Source organism: Mercenaria mercenaria, chromosome 11 (assembly GCF_021730395.1).
Source record: "Mercenaria mercenaria strain notata chromosome 11, MADL_Memer_1, whole genome shotgun sequence".
Taxonomy (NCBI): Eukaryota; Metazoa; Mollusca; class Bivalvia; order Venerida; family Veneridae; genus Mercenaria; species Mercenaria mercenaria.
The window spans coordinates 77,799,778-77,819,703 of NC_069371.1; the positions used below are offsets into that span (position 1 = coordinate 77,799,778).

General features: G+C 34.0%; 1 protein-coding gene across 1 annotated transcript; it reads left to right on the forward strand.

The window, feature by feature from the left end:
* Positions 1-5,605: 5,605 nt before the first annotated feature.
* LOC123530683 (secretory phospholipase A2 receptor-like) lies at positions 5,606-18,866 on the forward strand. Its single transcript, XM_045311431.2, has 8 exons — positions 5,606-5,615; positions 6,294-6,551; positions 8,105-8,311; positions 12,052-12,318; positions 14,083-14,280; positions 16,319-16,546; positions 17,277-17,480; positions 18,420-18,866. The coding sequence occupies exons 1-8, from the start codon at positions 5,606-5,608 to the stop codon at positions 18,659-18,661; spliced, it is 1,614 nt and encodes a 537-aa protein (XP_045167366.2). The 3' UTR covers positions 18,662-18,866.
* The last annotated feature ends 1,060 nt before the right edge of the window (positions 18,867-19,926 follow it).

Here is a 19,926-nt window from a genome sequence, read left to right on the forward strand (position 1 = left end):
GGCTTAACGCCGTTTTTCAACAGTATTTCAGTCATGTAACGGCGGGCAGTTAACCTAACCAGTGTTCCTGGATTCTGTACCAGTACAAACCTGTTTTCCGCAAGTAACTGCCAACTTCCCCACATGAATTACCAGAGGTAGAGGATGTATGATGTCAGACACAATGTCGTTTATCAAATCGTCACGGAGAACATACGCCCCGCCCGGGGATCGAACTCGCGACCCCGCGATCCGTAGACCAACGTTCTCCCTACTGAGCTAAGCGGGCGGGTGTAGTTTTTTGGTTCAAATACAATGCCCTTTCTCCAAATGTCTTCTATCAGTGTATGAAATATAAACTGAACAAATAAAATCTGTAAAAAGATCCTTTGGAAGCAAATAATGCAACCAAGAAGAATAATAGCAGACACGGTTTGAATGAGTCTGTTCATGTGAGGTAATGAAATGTGCAACACCTCTCACGCCCCCTAAACCACTTGATCATTTCTTGCCCTATCTTTGTTGCGACAAGTTAATAATGGGGACGGTAATTGAAATAAAAGAAAGACAAAATAGAGTTATGTTTCTTTCAAAAATATTCTCTATCAACGTATACAGTTGGATATATTTTCTTAACTCTTTTAGAGTTATGCTTTAGATAGCTAAATTAAATGAAAGGGACAAAGAAGTGTCAGGATACGGACGGGCGGACGAACCGACATAGTAATTACTGCAAGCTTTCCACCAAAAGCGGGACCGTAAAAATATGTTTATTACTTATATGTAGATGAATAAGTGCATTTCCAATAACTTCAGAAAATGTTACTTTCTAATGCCTGTTTGTTTCCATGGTAACAGTCCTGTGTTGTGCAGCAGTACGTCACTTCAGATGGACTAATTTTGTATAAATCTGGCTGCATGGCAAATACGGTAGGTTTTTCTTATATTAACATAACATTTTGAGTTCTTAACGAGATCAATTAAGTCTTCATAGATAAAAAATATAATAAGCCAGTCTTTAACAAACAGGCTATGAAAACCGTAAATGTCTTTAGGAAATAATAAATTAGTGTAAAAGTTATCATAGAATGAAGTGTAACATTGCGCGATCAAACAATGCTCATTAGCTTCAAAAATAAGTAATTTTTAATGAAACTGCCTTTATGTATTTTTAAACAAGATTTCATCTACATTCATCTAAACATCTTAATCACATTTAGTGTTTGAAATTATTTTTTTTGTCCAATGGCATTGCAGTACTTTTCAAATATAAATGTATGTATTGGTTTAGACTTCCTTTATTAACATTTCCTTTTGCACAAAAATTTATAAATTCTTTATTCTGGAAACAGCTTCTCCTATAATAACTGGGAAATACTATTTATATACTTTTTGCAGCGATGTAAAGGACCAGATCTTATAGGAAAGAGGGAGGAAATAACTATAACTAAACGAGAAGATATTATAACCTGTATTGAATGCTGCAGCAATGACTTTTGTAATAACAAAGGATGTGGTCAGTCAGGTATGTACTAAAATATAAAATCTGTACTGGCATTTTCTGCGGAAGATTTATTGTGACTTATGTAAAAACAAGATAAATTCTTTTCAGCAGCATAATCAGTAGTCTGCGATACATTTACAACTTGAAAAGGGGATGATTTATTTTTGTCTGGTTTTACGTCACACTGATACACTAATATGTCATATGGCGACTATCCAGCTTTCGTGTTGGAGGAAGACCCCAGTCTGGCTATCGGGTATGACTACAGAATTTGAATCAACTGGATACCTTCCTCACAAAATACCGCTTAAGTGATACCCGAACCAACATTGGTGAGGAGCATGTGACTCGAAGTCCGCGACCATGACCACTCGTCTAAGCAGGCCCACAGCAAGAGGATGAACAAAATACTTAAATTATCGAGCAATCCAAATGTTATAAATATGAAGAAAAAAAAAACAATCGGGAACCACACTCAGCACTGGTACAATCGATGCTCGAGGGAGAGGCGTTTCAAAGAACAAAACAAAAATGTGATCATACTTATTCATCTTGATAAGTCTGGTCAAAATGAAACATACTAGATGACATTGATGTGTGTGAACAAAATTATAAATGTAGAAGGAAGTGCATGTTTCGATTGAGTTCACTACGCAGTATTATATATAGCATACTATAGTTATAACAATAACCAGTTATTTCATTTAACAAACTGGTTTTCCGAGTTATGAAATGCGTATTGAAATAACAAATGAAGAAAATGATACATTAAAGTACATATCTTCGTATCAGAGCTACCAAAGGATCAGAGAGGACTATACTGCTACAGCTGTGCTAGTACGTTAGACCCAAAGAGTTGCAACAAGGTCTCCGTTTGTTCATCCGAACAGGTAAATCTGGATCTACGAGGGTCCTGCAAAAAGTTCTGTCACTAATGGGCTTCCGTAGTTTTATCCCAGGTATATTTTAAAACGCGTCATTGCACTTGAATGGTGTGTCCAATAGCTAACGATTTCCGTCTATTTCATGCAAATTGCTTTTCAAATGACCGAGATATTTCAAATTGAAGTACATGCAGTCATATACACTGACATTCGTAGCTATCGCAAATGCCGCATTAGGTTTGATATAGATTCAAAGCAGGTATTTGATGAATTGTGTTGTATACATGAACCTCAGGCTATTTCATTGCACACAGTTTTTTTAGGTGGGTTAAAGCTGTTAAAGCGAAGATGATACCCATTCTGGTAGGTCTAAAATCTCTGTTACCAAGGCAAACATCGCTGTTGTAAAAGCTGCGGTCGAACAAGATATGCGATTGTCGGTGAAAGATATGTACTGGCATATTTGAAGACAATGTGCAAACAATTCTAAAAAAAGCGCTTGGGCCTGAGAAAGGTTTGTGCTAGGTGGATACCTAATTTGTTCACTAAGGAGCAAAAGAAACAAAGGCTCAAATGTGTCCATGAACTTTTGAAAACATACAAAGGCTGTGATAGTCGGGTTAACAGGTGACGCAACCTGGATACACAATTTTAAGCCACAGAGAAGGGCTGGTTATAAGCAATGGAAGCGAAAAGATCAAGAAAACGCCCTGTATTGCCAAGAATACCATAAGATCGAAAAAGAGTTTTTGTACGCAATTTTCTTTAACCCTAGTGGGCCAGTCGTTCAAGTACCTTGTCCATCTAGTTTGGTCCATTCATCAAGAACTGTGTACTAAAGAAGATAAAAACGTTTTACAATCAGAAACGCCCAAGCAGAGGGTGGTCAGGAGTCCATCTTATACACGACAATGCCTCCTCTCACAAGTGCGATGTTGTTACGTCTTTATTTGGCTTCTGAAAAAGTGGAAGTTGTAAACCATCCGCTTTATTCATCTGACCTGAGTCCCTGTCACTTTTTTCCAAGGCTTAAGAAAATGCTTTCTAGAAAGAAATATAAGTCCAAAAGTTCTCTTGTCAGCGCCATTTATCCGTGTCTAAAACAGATACCAAACGAAGACTTTTATCTGCTTTTCGCAATTGTGTAAAAAGGTTACAAAAATGTGTTTCGGTAAAGGGGGAATACTTTGATGATTTGTAATAGAAATAATTTTGATAAAACCTAGCGCTTAAGAAATCCGAAACCAATGACAGAACTTTTTGTACGACCCTCCTATGTTATCATATCTAAAATAGATAAATATAATCATAACATTACTAAATTTACCTGTCATATACCACAACTCCAGTTGGTAAATGTGACGTTTTGATACAAGCATAACTGTAGCATCTTCACGTCAGTGATACTTCAAACGGATTGTTACAAGTTAATATTTTACCATTAATAAATTGACAAACATTATCTAAAGCTGTTTAACAAGGGTAAATAATGCACATGCAAATATAGTCCACTTGTCTTTGTTGTGAAAAGAATTATGATAGTGTGTCGAAAACCGTCTTTTGTATATGTGCAACGGAAGTAAACTAAAAGATATCCATTCAGGTAAACTATGTGCTTGCCTGTGCAAATAGTTGTCTTATTTTTTGCAAGCATAGCTATAGGTCATAAATTAAATAATAACTACAGTTATTAGTAAAACTTACAATAAATTCAAATAAACTAATTTTCGGTTATTCAAAGAAAGATTTAGCATTCAGTTTCTAGACATTATTTTCTAATGTTTTTCTCTCTTTTGAAAATTTAGGTTCTATCTCTAATCAAGTTCTTTTAAATCCATGAATAATTATTTACGTCGTCTGTTTGGTCATAAGTATTTCATATGATATTTTGACAAAATAGATAGATAATGTCTTATTATTTTCAGACTTGTCTTATTAAACTGAATACAGCTTTCCTTGATCAAAACAATCCCGTCTACACCCAGAGTTGCTCTCCAAAATCGGTAATATGACTCAGTTTAATGCATACTTCAGTTTTACTAAACATTTTAAAAACATATATTTACTAAGAGACAAAAGTATATTTTAGGATCATTGTTACTTAACTCTTTGTTAATTAACCAATGTTTTAAATAAAAAAACCTTGATTGACGAGTCACATATATAATTATGTCAAGAAATCTGAGAAAATAATATATTTGAGATATACATGACTCATCAGCTCTGCCGTTTAACGAAAATTGAATTTGTTGGGTTTAACGTGGCGGCCCATCACAAGTATAGGTCATACGGCGACTTTCCAGCTTTGATGGTGGAGGAGGTCCAAGGTACCCTGTGCATTATTTCATCACGAGCGGGTACATGGGTAGAACCACCGACCTTCCGTAAGCCAGCTGGATGGCTTCCTCACATTAAAAATTCAACGCAGTTCAATGAAATTCATTAAACATTGGACACAGCTGTCTCGGATTTTGGACTCATTTCTTTGTTCAAGATTTGAAGTGTAAAGCACATCCCTAGATTAGATATCACATATCTTGACGCAAAATAATGGTTTCATAATGCAAGCTGTTAAAAATTTAGCAACATGCTGCGGAAGGATACAAACAGTTCAATTATTCATTGCACCTACCTTCAGTGCAGCGATTCTGTAGCTTCGCCATGTCAGCCATCTTGTTGCAACACGGACTTTTGTAACGATAACTTTGACTGTATTACTACACCTGGACCATGGACTACCACACCAACCTCAACCAAACATGACGTCACATCTAAACAACCTGTTCAAATTTCAACTACCATATCTAAACAACTGACAACTGCGGTACACAATGCTGTGGTTGGTAAGAATGATACATGGCTTTGTATTCATGTGTTAATTACTAGGAAAATTAAATTTGAGTACTTTATGATAATATGTAGAATATTTTTTGAAAAGAAAAAATAGTGGAACAACTTGCCATTTAAATACAACTTTCCAATACGAAAGAATTTTCTAGTGCGATGAATTGTTTGTCATTAAATGTCTTGTTTCCAATTTGATCATTATTCTTTCAGACAAAAGAGCTAATAATCTTTGTGAAAATGTCATTTATGAACGTCAAAGTATATTCCTAATTTGTAAACATGACAAAACAAAGACTAGAATATGTTCATCACGCTCACAATGAAAAATGAAAAAAAAAATCAGAATATTTTCATTTTAATTTAGAGGCTGAATGTCGTAAACACATAAATGATGGTTTCTGGTATGATCCGGTTACTAGCACTTGTATTCAAGTAAACAAACTCTCCTCTAGTATCAACCATTACCAGGCACAGCAACGGTGTATACATGAGAATGCCACGCTTGTGTCAATCACTAGTCAGTATGTTCAGGAAAGAATACTTGTTTGGATATTTAGCCACCAATGTAAGTAACATATAGGTAATTAAAATTATTATACACCTATATAAACTCTGTCAAAAATACGATAAGTAGATACGAACAGGCAGATAAAATTCCGTATTGTACCTTTTGCGTTGTATTATGCCGGACTACTTTTATTTTATATATGTGTGACCGGACACAGTTCTTTAAATAGCGCACATAAAAACTACTCTCAGTTTTATTTTAAATGTATAAACATGTTTAATTTCGTTTTATAACAAAACAGCAAACATAAAGGTGCAGGTATATCATAAAATGAGCGTTGTAACAGTAGCTGGCTGTCGCGATAACAGTGGCTGGATCTGTTACGCGCCTTGTGAGATCTGATCTGGCAAAATCCACTCGAGCCGAATACAGCATCCAAGATCAAGCTATTATTATGAGAAACCTATTGTATCACACATTTATCAAATACTTTTTGCAATATATGAATATGTATATCGATTACTTCCATACATAAATTGACTAACCTTCTATATATAATTTTGTTTGTCAGTAAATGATACAAATTTTTGGATTGGTGCTAAAACTCATCGAAACGGTTCGCATATTTACTATTGGCCGGGTGGTGAAAACGTTGTGTATAGCCACTGGGGAGGAGCCATAGCCGGACAACCGGACGATAGACGTCTTGGCAACCAAAATTGTGTATTTCTAAATAACCGTGACCGGTACTTCTGGCATGATGACGAATGTAGTGAACTGAAGACCGGTTTTATCTGCGAAATTTGGAATGTCACCAGTGGCCAAAAGCGTTAGTTTTCTATTACTTATATAGATAAGGAAGTTTGATTTTTTTGTTGTTACAAGGTTTTATATATTATACGTAGGCTTTTGTGACGTATGGATATTTCCGTTCTTCATAAATATAAATATGTGTGTGCCTGTTTTATCGCACTAGAGTTAGAGACATGTACACAAATAATTGGAGACAAGATCTTTGTTCAAGATCTTCTTTGTTTTGATATAAAGAATAAAAACAAGATTTCAAAATGTCAAAATATATTAGCAAAATGAATAGTTATACTTTAATAAATATTTTAGCTAAATTACCTTTATCTTCACACGAGGTTTCTATTGAAACTGATGGAAACAGAAATATAGACTCAGTGAAACAATATGTAATGTACAATTTGTCAATGTAAAGACATTAAAGATAAATATCATTTTGTGTTGAAATGTCCGATAAGGCCTTATTAAGACCACAATAGATTCCTAGATATTACCAAGTTATTACCATGGACACCCAAGTACATTTGTATGTTAAAATTCACTCAAATGATAAAGTGTTGAATCAACTGGCTTTATTTTGTAAAAAAAAGCCTTTAAATTGAGATTAAATGAATAAAATTCAATGCAACAGATGTTTTGTTTGGCCAAATTTATTATTATTTATTTCATTCTTTACGCATGTATGATTTTGTTTTTGTTAACGATAAACTGTAAATCGTTTGACCTTAGTGATGGGCCGACAATCGGCGACAACCGAATAATCGTCGGCGTTGCATTCATGAGCGCGATCGCCGACTTCACTTTTCCCTGACCGATTAATTACTTGGCACCCTTAACGGATAATTTACTTGTTTCTGACCTTTTTCTTTCTGGTATTTACGATTCTTTGGGGCAAATACGCCAAGGGAAACTACTCTACGTAAAAAATGGCTTCCTCCAAAGTCTCGGCAGAAATTGAGGTCATCTGTGATCACCCAGATGTTGGAAGATATATGGCTTTTACAAAATTAAGCCGGGAAAACCATCAACCTAAAATCTTGACATTAGTATGGCAGTATGCATAGTATTTTCAATATTTTATTTTGTGGAATTGAAATCATTCCAGTTGTTATCTAAGAAGTAATAAATCGTTAATACTTTTTTGCTCCAAATAATTTTAATTTAATAACACAATATCACTGGATAAGTCCCTGGTGAAATTAAGACGAGTCCCTGATTTGAAGTTTACTATCTTCACAAATATTTTACTTTTACACTGTTAACTTACTCGTGTTTATGAAGGGATACAATAGAAATAGGATATTTGATGTTTGTGTGGTTCATTTCTTAAGTAATGACATAAAACATACACTGTGAGGTGAACTTATAGATATGCAACTAGAGTAACCGATTATCCGATTATGTCCGATTGATCGAATCGGTTGGCTTGTCCGATTATGCCGATTAATCGGTTGGCAAATCTAACCGATTTGCCCATCACTATTTGACATAATTAAAATGTCTGTTCTGTTCTGCTCTATATTATAAATATAATATATTATAAAAATAAATATTATAATCATCTGTGTATTGCAGATTCTAAGTGTATAAGCAAGGTATTTGAAGGCTACACGTACGATCCGTTCAACGATTTCTGTGTGAAACTCCACTTTGACGACCATATTCACCATTACACACAAGCAATGGCCAAGGACGCGTGTAAAAAAGATGGCGCCTCTCTTGTTACATTAGATAATGAATCAAAGATGGACTATATTTTGCAAAACATATTTTCAAATAGGCGTGAGTAACGAAAAACTGTTTAATACATGTATAGTATATTCTGTAATTAACAACTTCTCTCTAATATATGCTCCCCGCCACCATTTTCCAAACAAGTTTATATTTACCAAAAAATAAAGATACCCCTTTCCAGGATTTTCACAAACTACCAACTTTTGTAAAATGTAAGGCCCAGGAGGAGGTTGGCTTTAATAAGCAAACATACGGATATTCAATTGATTATATGATTTGTATTCTGGGCTCTTATCTGACTTTACAGTCGACATTGCACTAGTTATTCTAGTTCTGAAATTCTGCATGAGCATCACTGCATCTGAAATCATCTCGCCAATCATTTCACATACAGTAAACACTTGTTCTGTGTCAGTCTAAATATCATAACCAGACTGCTGACACCTAACGTTCGCCAGATTGCTTATTGTCATGTTACTGTGTCAGTAATCTGCTGTATTTATGTACAATATTTAAGAAATAACATATCTCATCCAGTGATTTGTCGTTGAATAAATCATTGTCTGGAGTTCAAATGCGAAGGAATAATACGCATCTGAACGACAAACAATGATTTATTCAAGAGCAAATCACTAAATGAGATATATATTATTTCGATTCTAACACGTTACCAAGGATTTTTAAGTACATCCTTGACAACATTCATTAAATATTTACACGTTTTCAATCGGTTTCTTTTCCAGCGCGCCGCTATGCCGTTTGACGTCATGACATAATAATTGTGACGTCAGAACAGTGATTTGTTGTATAATAATTCACTGTTTTCTGCCTTCTTTGTTTAAGGATGTACGAGCATTTTTTTTCAGGATATCCGCCATTTTGAAAAATGTTTCTTCAAATATTGCTTTCTAACAAATGTTTCGACAAATATTAATGCTAAATAATTAAAATATGGCTAAAAATGTACCATTTAACCAAATATATTATGCTTTTTGCGAAAAAAAAATTTCACCCTTATTTTTGGCTGGCATTTGCCTAAAATTAACGTAAGATTTACTATGGGGTAGGGGTAGGTAATTTCAAATATCTATTAAAGTAGATCAGGTTTGGCTTTGATATTTTTTTGACTGATACATATAATGTTAAGCTATAAATAAAATAAAAGTTTTCAAGATAGCACTTTATATTATCTAGAAAATATAGATTAAAACAAAAAGAACAAAAAATGTCAAAATTCACCTCTTTTGTAGCAGTTTTTTTAATAAATCTCTTAGATGCACGGTGACCCCAACTTTTTTTCTTTCCATTTGGAAGCATTTTTGTGTGTCTTTAATGCTGCAAAATATTTGGAAAATCTTAACGTCAGAATTTTTTTTGTCGATCTAAATACGTTTTTTCCATTGAAAATAATGTGGGTGGGGTAATTATGTCAACATGTAAAAATTAAAGAGACTTGTTAGTGACATTTATGCTTATATGATACTGACATCACCATATATTCATATTAACCTGTAAGACCTGAAATCCCTATAAGATTAAGTAGGATATTATATGTTTTATATAGTACCACCATTTTTCTAACTTTACAAAATTTCAGAAATGCTTAAGCAGTGGGTGAAGAAAATGCCCTATAAAATTAAAACGAGTTCGGTGACCTATGTTTTTTCTACTCTTGTTTGTCTTAGAAACTAATGTTCTTCAAGCTCACAGAGTATAAAAAAATTCTTAACGTTATAAAAAATTCGCTCGTACATCCTTAAGAAATAATATATCTCATCACGTGATTTGTCGTTGAATAAACCATTGTTTGGAGTTCAGATGCGAAGGAATTATATCACGAGGGCGCAGCCCGAGTGATATAATAATGCGCATCTGAACGACAAACAATGATTTATTCAAGAGCAAATCACTAAATGAGATATATTATTTCGATTCTAACACGTTACCAAGGATTTTTAAGAACATCCTTGATGACATACATTAAATATTTGCCCGTTTTCAATTGGTTTCTTTTCAAGCGCGCCGCTATGCCGTTTGACGCCATGACGTAATATTTGTGACGTCAGAACAGTGAGTTGTTGTATAATAATTCACTGTTTTCAGCCTTCTTTGTTTAAGGAGGTAGGTTACCTTCATATTTGTATGTGCGCATGTCCAACCGGAAGCTAACGTGACGATTTACGACGACGTTTACGACAAATTAAATGTGTTTGTATATTCATTCTTCTGAAAACAAATCATGAACCTGTCTCCGATCTGATACTTTATGGTTTAATAATGCAGAAATAATGAATCAATTGCCGCAGAAACGCTTCAAAACAATGTTGCCTTAAAATGACGTCATTGACGTCATGACGTTACGTGTCAGTTACCGCGCAAAATTAATAGATTTTATCTTGAAAGTACGTAATTCTGTGCATTTTCTTTATTTTAACTATCTTCAAATAACAAAAATTTGCTGAAATATTTGTTATGAATCTTTTGCTCTGAATAATCATCAACATTTTGCTTCTTTTATGTAGTTATATTGAAACGTTATGCGGATTGTAAGAAAATGGATGATGGTAACCAATGTTATTTGGAATATAGTTGGATGAAAGGTTACTTGTAACGGCCATTTTCAAATAAAAAATCTAGCAGTTTGATTTGTAATACTTATTTTTCAGGTTCCGTTGATAATTTGTTACTTATATTCTGAAACTAAGATCTAAAATTGTTCAAATTTCAGTAGAAAAATGTGGTTCCTTGAATTTAATTGATGTTACCATGGAAACGAAGCCCGTGACCTATGTATCTAAATGTAAAATTCAAAAGCGTTGACACTGGTCTATTTAAGAAACACAGCTTCGGCTTTTTATTTTCATTTCAACAATATCCGTGAGAATAATAGCAGCATGCTGAACGATTTTTCCATGAAAAATGCAAGACGAGGGGTACTGCCGTATGTATTCTAAGCTGTGAAATTTGTTTGAATCAATGCAAATAACAAGAAAATATAACTTACGTTAGAAATAATATGTTTTAAAGCTACATTAACTAGAATGATAATCTTATTCAATAATTATTTATAAGAAATTACGACAAAAAGCAAGATATAAGCTATTTTAAACATCTCTGTTGCCATGGTTACTGTAAACTTTAAGAAAAATAGGGTACCATGTAAAGTGCTTGGTATTTTGCTTATAATATTTCCCAAATATTCCATGTTGGTCATTAACAGAATGACATTTAAGCCGTCGAAAGCCCCTATTTTTATACATAGTTGTTTAAAAATGAGAGAAAATGCGTTACCATGGAAACACGAGCCCCGCGACATATACATTTAAAGCTTATATTAGAAAGCGTACGTGCATATTAGTAAAATTATCAATTATGCAGACTTCTACGGATATCAATGAAACTAAAATACACTGAAAAGTGTTAAATATCCGTATTTTCCTTCTTCTTTCAATATGAAATACCTTTAGAGGGTCATGTTCTTCAAACCTGGATAAAAATTGAATTTGAAGGGACAGAGACAAACGAAATTGAGATTGTAGCAGGTAAAACTTCATATTACACGAAATACAAACAAACGCTGCGGTTCAACTAATTTGAATTTACCCTTGTAACAAGGTAACCTACCTCCTTAATAGGAAATGAATCGGATCGTGTTAGAATTAATAGGAAAATAAATCGGATCGTGTTTAAATTATATATAGGCTGTTTGTACATTTAATAATACAATTAACATTTGTCAATTACTTATATAAAGAAAATGCTAACATTTGTCATCTACTTATATAAAGAAAATGCTACGGATTATTGGATTGGTGCAGAAGACATACATAATAACAGTGAGTTTTATTGGTCAACTGGACAAAAGATTGCCTATTCTCACTGGGGAGGACCTGCATGGGCTGATAACCTAACACAACCAGATGAACTGTATGGCGCTATAAATCGAAGATGTGTTTACCTGAATCATGAACATAACTATACCTGGTTCGACAGAGATTGCTCATCACATTTGACCGGATATATTTGTCAGTACTTTGGCAACAATTCTGGGGAAGGTATGTCGTGATATGGGTTACATGCCAACGTTTAAAATATAAAATGGTAGTCAATTTACAGACCAAGAATTTCTTAAGTCAGTATTAGTATTTTCTTGTTCTAAATTAAGCTATAAAACGTAGTTTTCAATAATTTTAATATTTTAAGACAGACTTAGATATATCTACCCGCAGTCTATTTCTCTTCTAAAGCATTTAAGGTTTAGCATAGAATTAATCAAAGTTGTTATAAATGTAGATTAAATTGATTTGTGGCAAAATGTACATTAGCTAAAATAACTGCTTTAGCTAATCACTTTTCTTTCCTGTTTGTCGGTTACTGCCAAATTATAAAACTCCGTAATGCTGTACTCCATAATCCTACACATAACGGACGAAGTGAGTTTAGTTTTTTGTCTTAAGTCATTCCTAGTCGTGCGCTCAAAAGTATCGCTCTTGGTGCTTTGACTTCAGATAAGTCACTGAATACATTGGTATAGTGATATATTGGATTGAACCTATTTTAAATAATATGTTTAATTTATGTCACCGGGTATTAGATGACATGTGACGTGTTTGGCTTAGAGGGGAATTATCATGTTTAGTCTGCTTTTTATGATAAAATGGCTGTAGTAAAATGTGAGTTTTGCATGCCACAAGACACATTTTAACCCCCAGTTCCCTTAACCGAGGTTACATTCAACGTGTCTTTTGTTCGTTCCATTTTATATGTTATTTATATGTGTATTCGTGCTGACATCTAGACTCATTTCAGCAATGGTTGTAAATATGTTATGTACATGTCATTCCTTATTTCGCTTCATTTTATTATCATTTCTTTATATTGTTGACTCATTGTTTGCTGTAAAGCTTGTCCTAGTTTTGAGACATCATTTATGTCAATAAGTTATTTATAGTCTATGGTTTCCTTAGAAGGTTCCATCAACAGGGTGTTTACATTATTTTAAAGTCTGGGTTAATCTTCTTTTAACTCTTGGTGGTCAATGAAAGTTCTGGAAGTTTCCATGATGCTTTAAGTAGGAAGCTGTCTGAGGACAGGGTAGAACCTACAGTAAGATCCTATTAAAAAGTTTTTTCTGTATTTCTTAATAATAAAATAATACCAGTTTGGACATTTAACATTTGATGGATATACATTAATATGTGGATTTAAACGCTTATATTCAATGAGAGGATTTATATACTTTGGATATACTAAATACAGTTTGAATTCTATGAGCAATTTGGAATAATTAGTGACAGAATTTAAATTTGACCATGACATAATTTGGACTATTCTTGAATATTACAACTGGACTTAACGGCTAGTTAATATTTTCAAGGTAGTTGAATGTAAAATTCTTTATTGTTAACAGTAGCTGGTTCGTTTTTCTGTTACCTTTAATATTTTAAGTAACAAGCATTGTTACCCTTAGACGTAACAAATATCATACAAAGGCCGGTTGCTACTTCGATTCGTATAATATCATTCCACTAAAGTTTCAGTGTCTCAACTTTCGATGTGTGTCTCTGTTTGCGTTGCGTGTACTCAACTCTTCAGAGCATTCTATTTTATGGTCATCATTTTCAATAATTGGAATACATATAATTATCTTTTTCTTTTAAAGTATCAATTACAAACTGTACGTCCGGATTAAGTAAGGGTTACTTATACGGCAGCTCGTCTAAATTCTGCATAGCCGTACATACGGTGTATGTACTCAACTCTTCAGGGCATTCTATTTTATGATCATCATTTTCACTAATTGATTCTTTCTTTTCCAGTATCACTTACAGACTGCACGTCCAGATTAAGTAAGGGTTACTCATACGACAGCTCGTCTAACTTCTGCATCTCCATTCACAAAGGAGAAAATGTAACAAGATCCCAGGCGCGACAACGCTGCTCCATGGACAAGTCCACCGACCTCGTTGTAATTGACAACAATCAGAAAATGGACTATATATCAAAATTACTTGGAGGTTAGTAGATCTTCTTTTCTATGTCAGAGGTAAATGAAATTTTGAAAAAGGAAACAATGTTTTCAACGGTTGAATAAGAAGAGGGGGCCTAAGTGGCTGGGTAGTTTCTGACTTCAAATCACTTACCCTCACCGATGTGGGATCGAGTCTCACCTAGGTCGTAGGATTCTTCATGTGAGGAAGCCATATAGCTTACTATTGGAAGGTCGGTGTTTCTACCCAGGTGCCCATCCATGATGAACTAATGCCCGGATCCACATCTAAGGTCTTCCTCCACCATTAAAAGCTGGGAAGTCGCCATATGACCTATAATTGTGTCGGCGTGATATTAAACCTAAATAAAAAATATGAGAAAACAAATACAGTATGCCTGTAACAAGAACCCCCTTCAACATCTTACTTGGCAAATATATTGCAAACAGAATGGTCTGATGGTCTAACTGATTTCATCCGTAAATGAAAAATAAGACCAGAATATAAAAGTGGCCATTCAAGCATTAAATTACAGTCACATAAATTAATAATAGTTTCTGTATGCAAATTAATATAAAAGGCTTCTTTACAAAGTGTATAAATAAAATAGTAAAGTTGTATAAAGAACCGAACCCATGATGTATAAAGAAGCGAACACAAATACTCTACAAGACTTAATTAAAGGTGGTCTACGAAATGTGACATATGGTTCTAATATAAAAGTAATAAAAGAAAAGTTTAAAAAATGAAGAGAATGAAATCAAAGACATTGAAATATTAGAAACTAAAGTAACATGAGTTCACTGTAATCAGAATGTGCTAACTCTTTTAGAGATCAAAAAGCAAGAATAAGACAGAATATATGATTCAACGTAAATGGAATATTTATTAGATGTAAAGCAGTGAACACTGAGGATAATAAAAAGTAAGTATTTGGAAAATATTTTTAAAAAAGAAATACTGAAAAAGAAGAATAGGGGGAAATTCAAACTGAGAGTAAATGGAAATGGCATAACAAATCAAGACGAGGACGTAAAATTCTATGAAAAATTATATTTCAAACAAATTGAAGGGAATAGGAATAAGTGTATAAAGGACCCCTAACAGAGTATGACTGTCTACACCTATTACATGAAATGACAAATAAAAGAAGGGTATAGAGACGCCATACTTTCGGACAGTCCAACGCCTTTAAAACCTCACCATTTTCAAAGAACTGTTAAGTATCTTCGTTTTAGTGCATTTGCAATAATTCCACTTAAATATCCTAAACAGTGAAACAAGACGAATAGAGAAAAAGAAAAGAATATCTGTAAAATCTATTTTTTATTTCTTTTCGTATTTTAGGAATAGTGCTATAATATAATGAAATAATATAAACTGGAAAAGGCAAAAGCATAACCCTGGATTTTTCATTAATTTTCATTCATTTATACCTCCTCACATATAACATAATTGTTTTGAAACTTTGAATTAATTTTCATATATTGGTAGTACAATGGTCGTTGACTTATTATGCAATAACATAACATGTCAATCACTGTTCTGTTAGGAGTTGTATTATCATTGTAAAATGCATTTATTGTTAATTATGTTGACCATTATACAAATAGATCATAAAAATTTCTTAACTGATTTCTGGATTACGTAAAAAAGACTGTGTTTTTTGAAGGAGCATTGCATCTGCTTTACCAGTTATTTTAACTTGAATGAGCAACAAAATTATGATTAACGCAATACTACAACTTGAAATAAAACCGTACATTTGGTTGTTGCACAGTAACCAAAACATACAATATCGGTATTGGAGAATATATGATAAATAAATCATCTTTTAGCGAATACTTAAAATTCAAAATGACCGACATTGAGAATAGTAAGTCATGTTTGTTGCCTAAACCCAAATTATCCTGTTTTAACCATAACCATGCTAAATTTCTGTCGGATGTGCAGGCTGATCTTGGTCTGTACTGGTCGCAAAGGCAGAATCACTTGCCGCGAGCGGGCTAAAGGTTAAAATGTTTCTGCATCTATCAAAATTTCATTTCTTTCATATATCTTCTAGACAGTGCTGCAGATTTCTGGATCGGAGGATTGGATACGTTTCATAATGCTACTTTTTACTGGGAACCAGTCAACAAAGTATTCAATTATACAAACTGGTTTACCGGGATACAACCCTTGCCAAGTGACTGTGCATTCCTGGACTACCAAAACAAATACTTCTGGAGTACAACATCATGTTCCCGTCCAATAAACGGATATATATGTCAGATTTCGGAGAAGTCAATCAGTTAGTTATTTTCACTCATTTTTTTTACCAAAATCCGCTATATTTAGATAAGAAACTTTTGTCAGAATTGGTGAAATTCAAGGTATAAGATATAAATGCGTAGGCTGTATCAACAGATTGTTTATAAAAGATATCCAATCACTATAATTATCTGAAAGATTGTATATTTATATATTTACATAAATTGAAGAAATTCCCCATCAAATAGATCTAACTTTACTAAATATATAAATTGATTGGGTATGTAGAGCTACATTCATAACTAAACGTCATGCAGTAACAGTCGATTGTTTTTTTTTTTTTTTTTTTTTTTTTTTTGGGGGGGGGGGGTTATTTTAAACTTCCAGATGTTTAGTGGTAGTACACTTATACATGTGTACTGTGTGCACGTACTATTTCAACATAATGCATATTACCGTTATTACACATTAGCTTGCTAATTTTACGTTTTCAAAAAATTATATGAGGTATTCGTTCATGTCTTCAAATGTGAAATTATGTTCTAGTTTCTTTAATGTAACATTCCAAGTGATAGTTAAAGCGTATAAATGAGTATTTAACATAATATCTCAAAGAACTTTGCATTAGGAACAACTGTTTTGAAAACATGGAACATATTCCATGCCAATTTCGCTAAATATTTCTTTTTCTTTACTTTTTAATATACACATAGATAAGATAAAATTTCATTACACACATAGCTATAGATATCTTTATCAATTCTGTCCAGAATCACCGGCTTGTGATACCAGTGGTGGTTACAAAAATATTGCGGCTAACGAGAACTATGTTATGTGTGTGAAACTGCATACAGAATCAGTGCATCGAAGTGAAGCACAACAAATATGTGCTGGCGAAGGAGCAGTTTTAATTTCCTTGGACACAGATGAAAAGCTTCATCAATTACGTTACTTTTTATCGCAAAACAACAGCAGTAAGTGATGAATTAGTATTATTACAATGTTTGCCTTGTCTAAAAGCAAGAAATAGCCTGTTTGGACTGGTTTTCAGCTTACCAATGCATTCGAAGTTGCTCGCAAGGTGAAAAGAATTCATGAGATTTAAAAGATGTGGTCTTTTGCGTTGTTTTAAACAAAAAAAACTATAATAAAACAAATCAGTTGAGACGGGTCAGAAGAAAAGTGAAGCAGTAAAAGTGAAAATTATTTAGATTTTAGTTTTTTTGTACCACTTTGCTTCAAATATGTTTAGAATCAAAGCCTTGAAACGTCTGGTGGTTGCGAGTTTTTGGTAGATTTATTTTTTGTTTAAATGCTAATCTACAAATATATATGAATGACAAACAAATACAAATGTGCCTCATATCTAAGATGAACTCTGCCTGACCCAGCTTGTGATGTAACCATGGGCTGGAAAAACCTTGTTATTGATAGATCTTATATAATCTAAATGGTCAGTGTGAACGGATACAGGTTGAATCAGGACTGCTTGGTCTTTGATAATTCATCCGTATTGTTCATGAATGGGACTATTTTGTGTAGCACATGAACATCCTTTGGATGTGATTTGGAATAAAATAGAGAGGCTATATGGTTGTCAGAAATACACTTGTAACTTTGGTAGCAGGATGAACCCGCAACCAAAAATGTGATCGAAGGAGGACTGTGATATATTTCAGCGTGTAGCCTTTCATGATTACTTGAACATATTCACTTTAATCTTGAAAGCCAGGCATTTGTGTTTTATGCTAATGTATACTTATCTACCAAATTTACATTTCATATCAGTACCACCATTTTAAAGTTTCGGTGTTTCTTAGCATTTCCCATTCTTTATTGCTAAATTATTTTTTTTTTCCTTTTTTTTTTTTTTTTTTTTTTTTTTTGTAATTGTGTTAAAATTCACATTTCAGCTCGACATCAATCCCTGGTTACATGGACTGGAGGGAGAAGAAATGGTACCAATTTCTATTACCCGAACGGTGTGATCTCCCCTCTCCCTCTGTTCTGCGCAAAACATCTAGGAACCTGCGAATGTACTTACACAAGTATAAGCAAGCAACTGAATATGCATGCACATACTATAAAGTGTAACAATTCTAAATCACACAGTTTCATGTGTGAAAGAACATTTGCGCATGGTGCAATGGCTTGATATTTAATGTACAATCTTGAAAAAAATATTGTTAAAGTTCGGTTAAGTTTGTGTGTATTTTATGCGCAGCAAAACATATGCACGATTGTTATGTTTCCGTACCAAAGCTTACAAGTACATAATAGTTTTAACTCCGTCTCTTTTTTGAGAACGTCCTCTGTGATTATTTGTAGTAGAAATGGATCTGTATATACGTAAATAAAATGTTCGTATCTAAAATGAGACTGACGTTAATTAAGATTCATATATCATTTTATTATAAGTAGTAGTAGTAGTAGTAGGAGCAGCAGCAGCAGCAGCAGCAGCAGCAGTAGTTGTAGTAGTAGTAGTAGTAGAAGTAGTAGTAGTAGTAGTAGTAGTAGTAGTAGAAGTAGTAGTAGTAGTAGTAGTTATAGTAGTAGTAGTAGTAGTAGAAGAAGAAGTAGTAGTAGTAGTAGTAGTAGTAGTAGTAGTAGTAGTAGAGTAGTAGTAGTAGTAGTAGTAGTAGAAGTAGTAGTAGTAGTAGTAGAAGTAGTAGTAGTAGTAGTAGTATAGTAGTAGTAGTAGTAGCAGCAGCAGCAGCAGCAGCAGCAGCAGCAGCAGCTGCAGCAGTAGCAGTAGTAGTAGTAGTAGGAGCAGCAGCAGCAGCAGTAGTAGCAGTAGTAGTAGTAGTTGTAGTAGTAGGAGCAGCAGCAGCAGCAGTAGTAGCAGTAGTAGTAGTAGTTGTAGTAGTAGGAGCAGCAGCAGCAGTAGTTGTAGTAGTAGTAGTTGTAGTAGTAGTAGAAGTAGTAGTAAAAGTAGAAGAAGTAGTAGTAGTAGCAGCAGCAGCAGCAGCAGCAGCTGCAGCAGTAGCAGTAGTAGTAGTAGTAGGAGCAGCAGCAGCAGTAGTAGCAGTAGTAGTAGTAGTAGGAGCAGCAGCAGCAGCAGTAGTTGTAGTAGTAGTAGTTGTAGTAGTAGTAGTAGTAGTAGTAGTAAAAGTAGTAGAAGTAGTAGTAGTAGCAGCAGCAGCAGCAGCAGTAGTAGCAGTAGTAGCAGTAGTAGTAGTAGTAGGAGCAGCAGCAGCAGTAGTAGCAGTAGTAGTAGTAGTAGGAGCAGCAGCAGCAGCAGTAGTTGTAGTAGTAGTAGTTGTAGTAGTAGTAGTAGTAGTAGTAAAAGTAGTAGAAGTAGTAGTAGTAGCAGCAGCAGCAGCAGCAGCAGCTGCAGCAGTAGCAGTAGTAGTAGTAGTAGGAGCAGCAGCAGCAGCAGTAAGTACATAATAGTTTTAACTCCGTCTCTTTTTTGAGAAC

Bases quoted from the DNA above. Each gene is read 5' to 3' on its own strand.
- LOC123530683 (XM_045311431.2), top strand. The intron at 8,312-12,051 runs GTGAGTAACGAA...ACTTATATAAAG, and splicing joins AAACATATTTTCAAATAGGC to AAAATGCTACGGATTATTGG. The intron at 17,481-18,419 runs GTAAGTGATGAA...TTCACATTTCAG, and splicing joins TTTATCGCAAAACAACAGCA to CTCGACATCAATCCCTGGTT.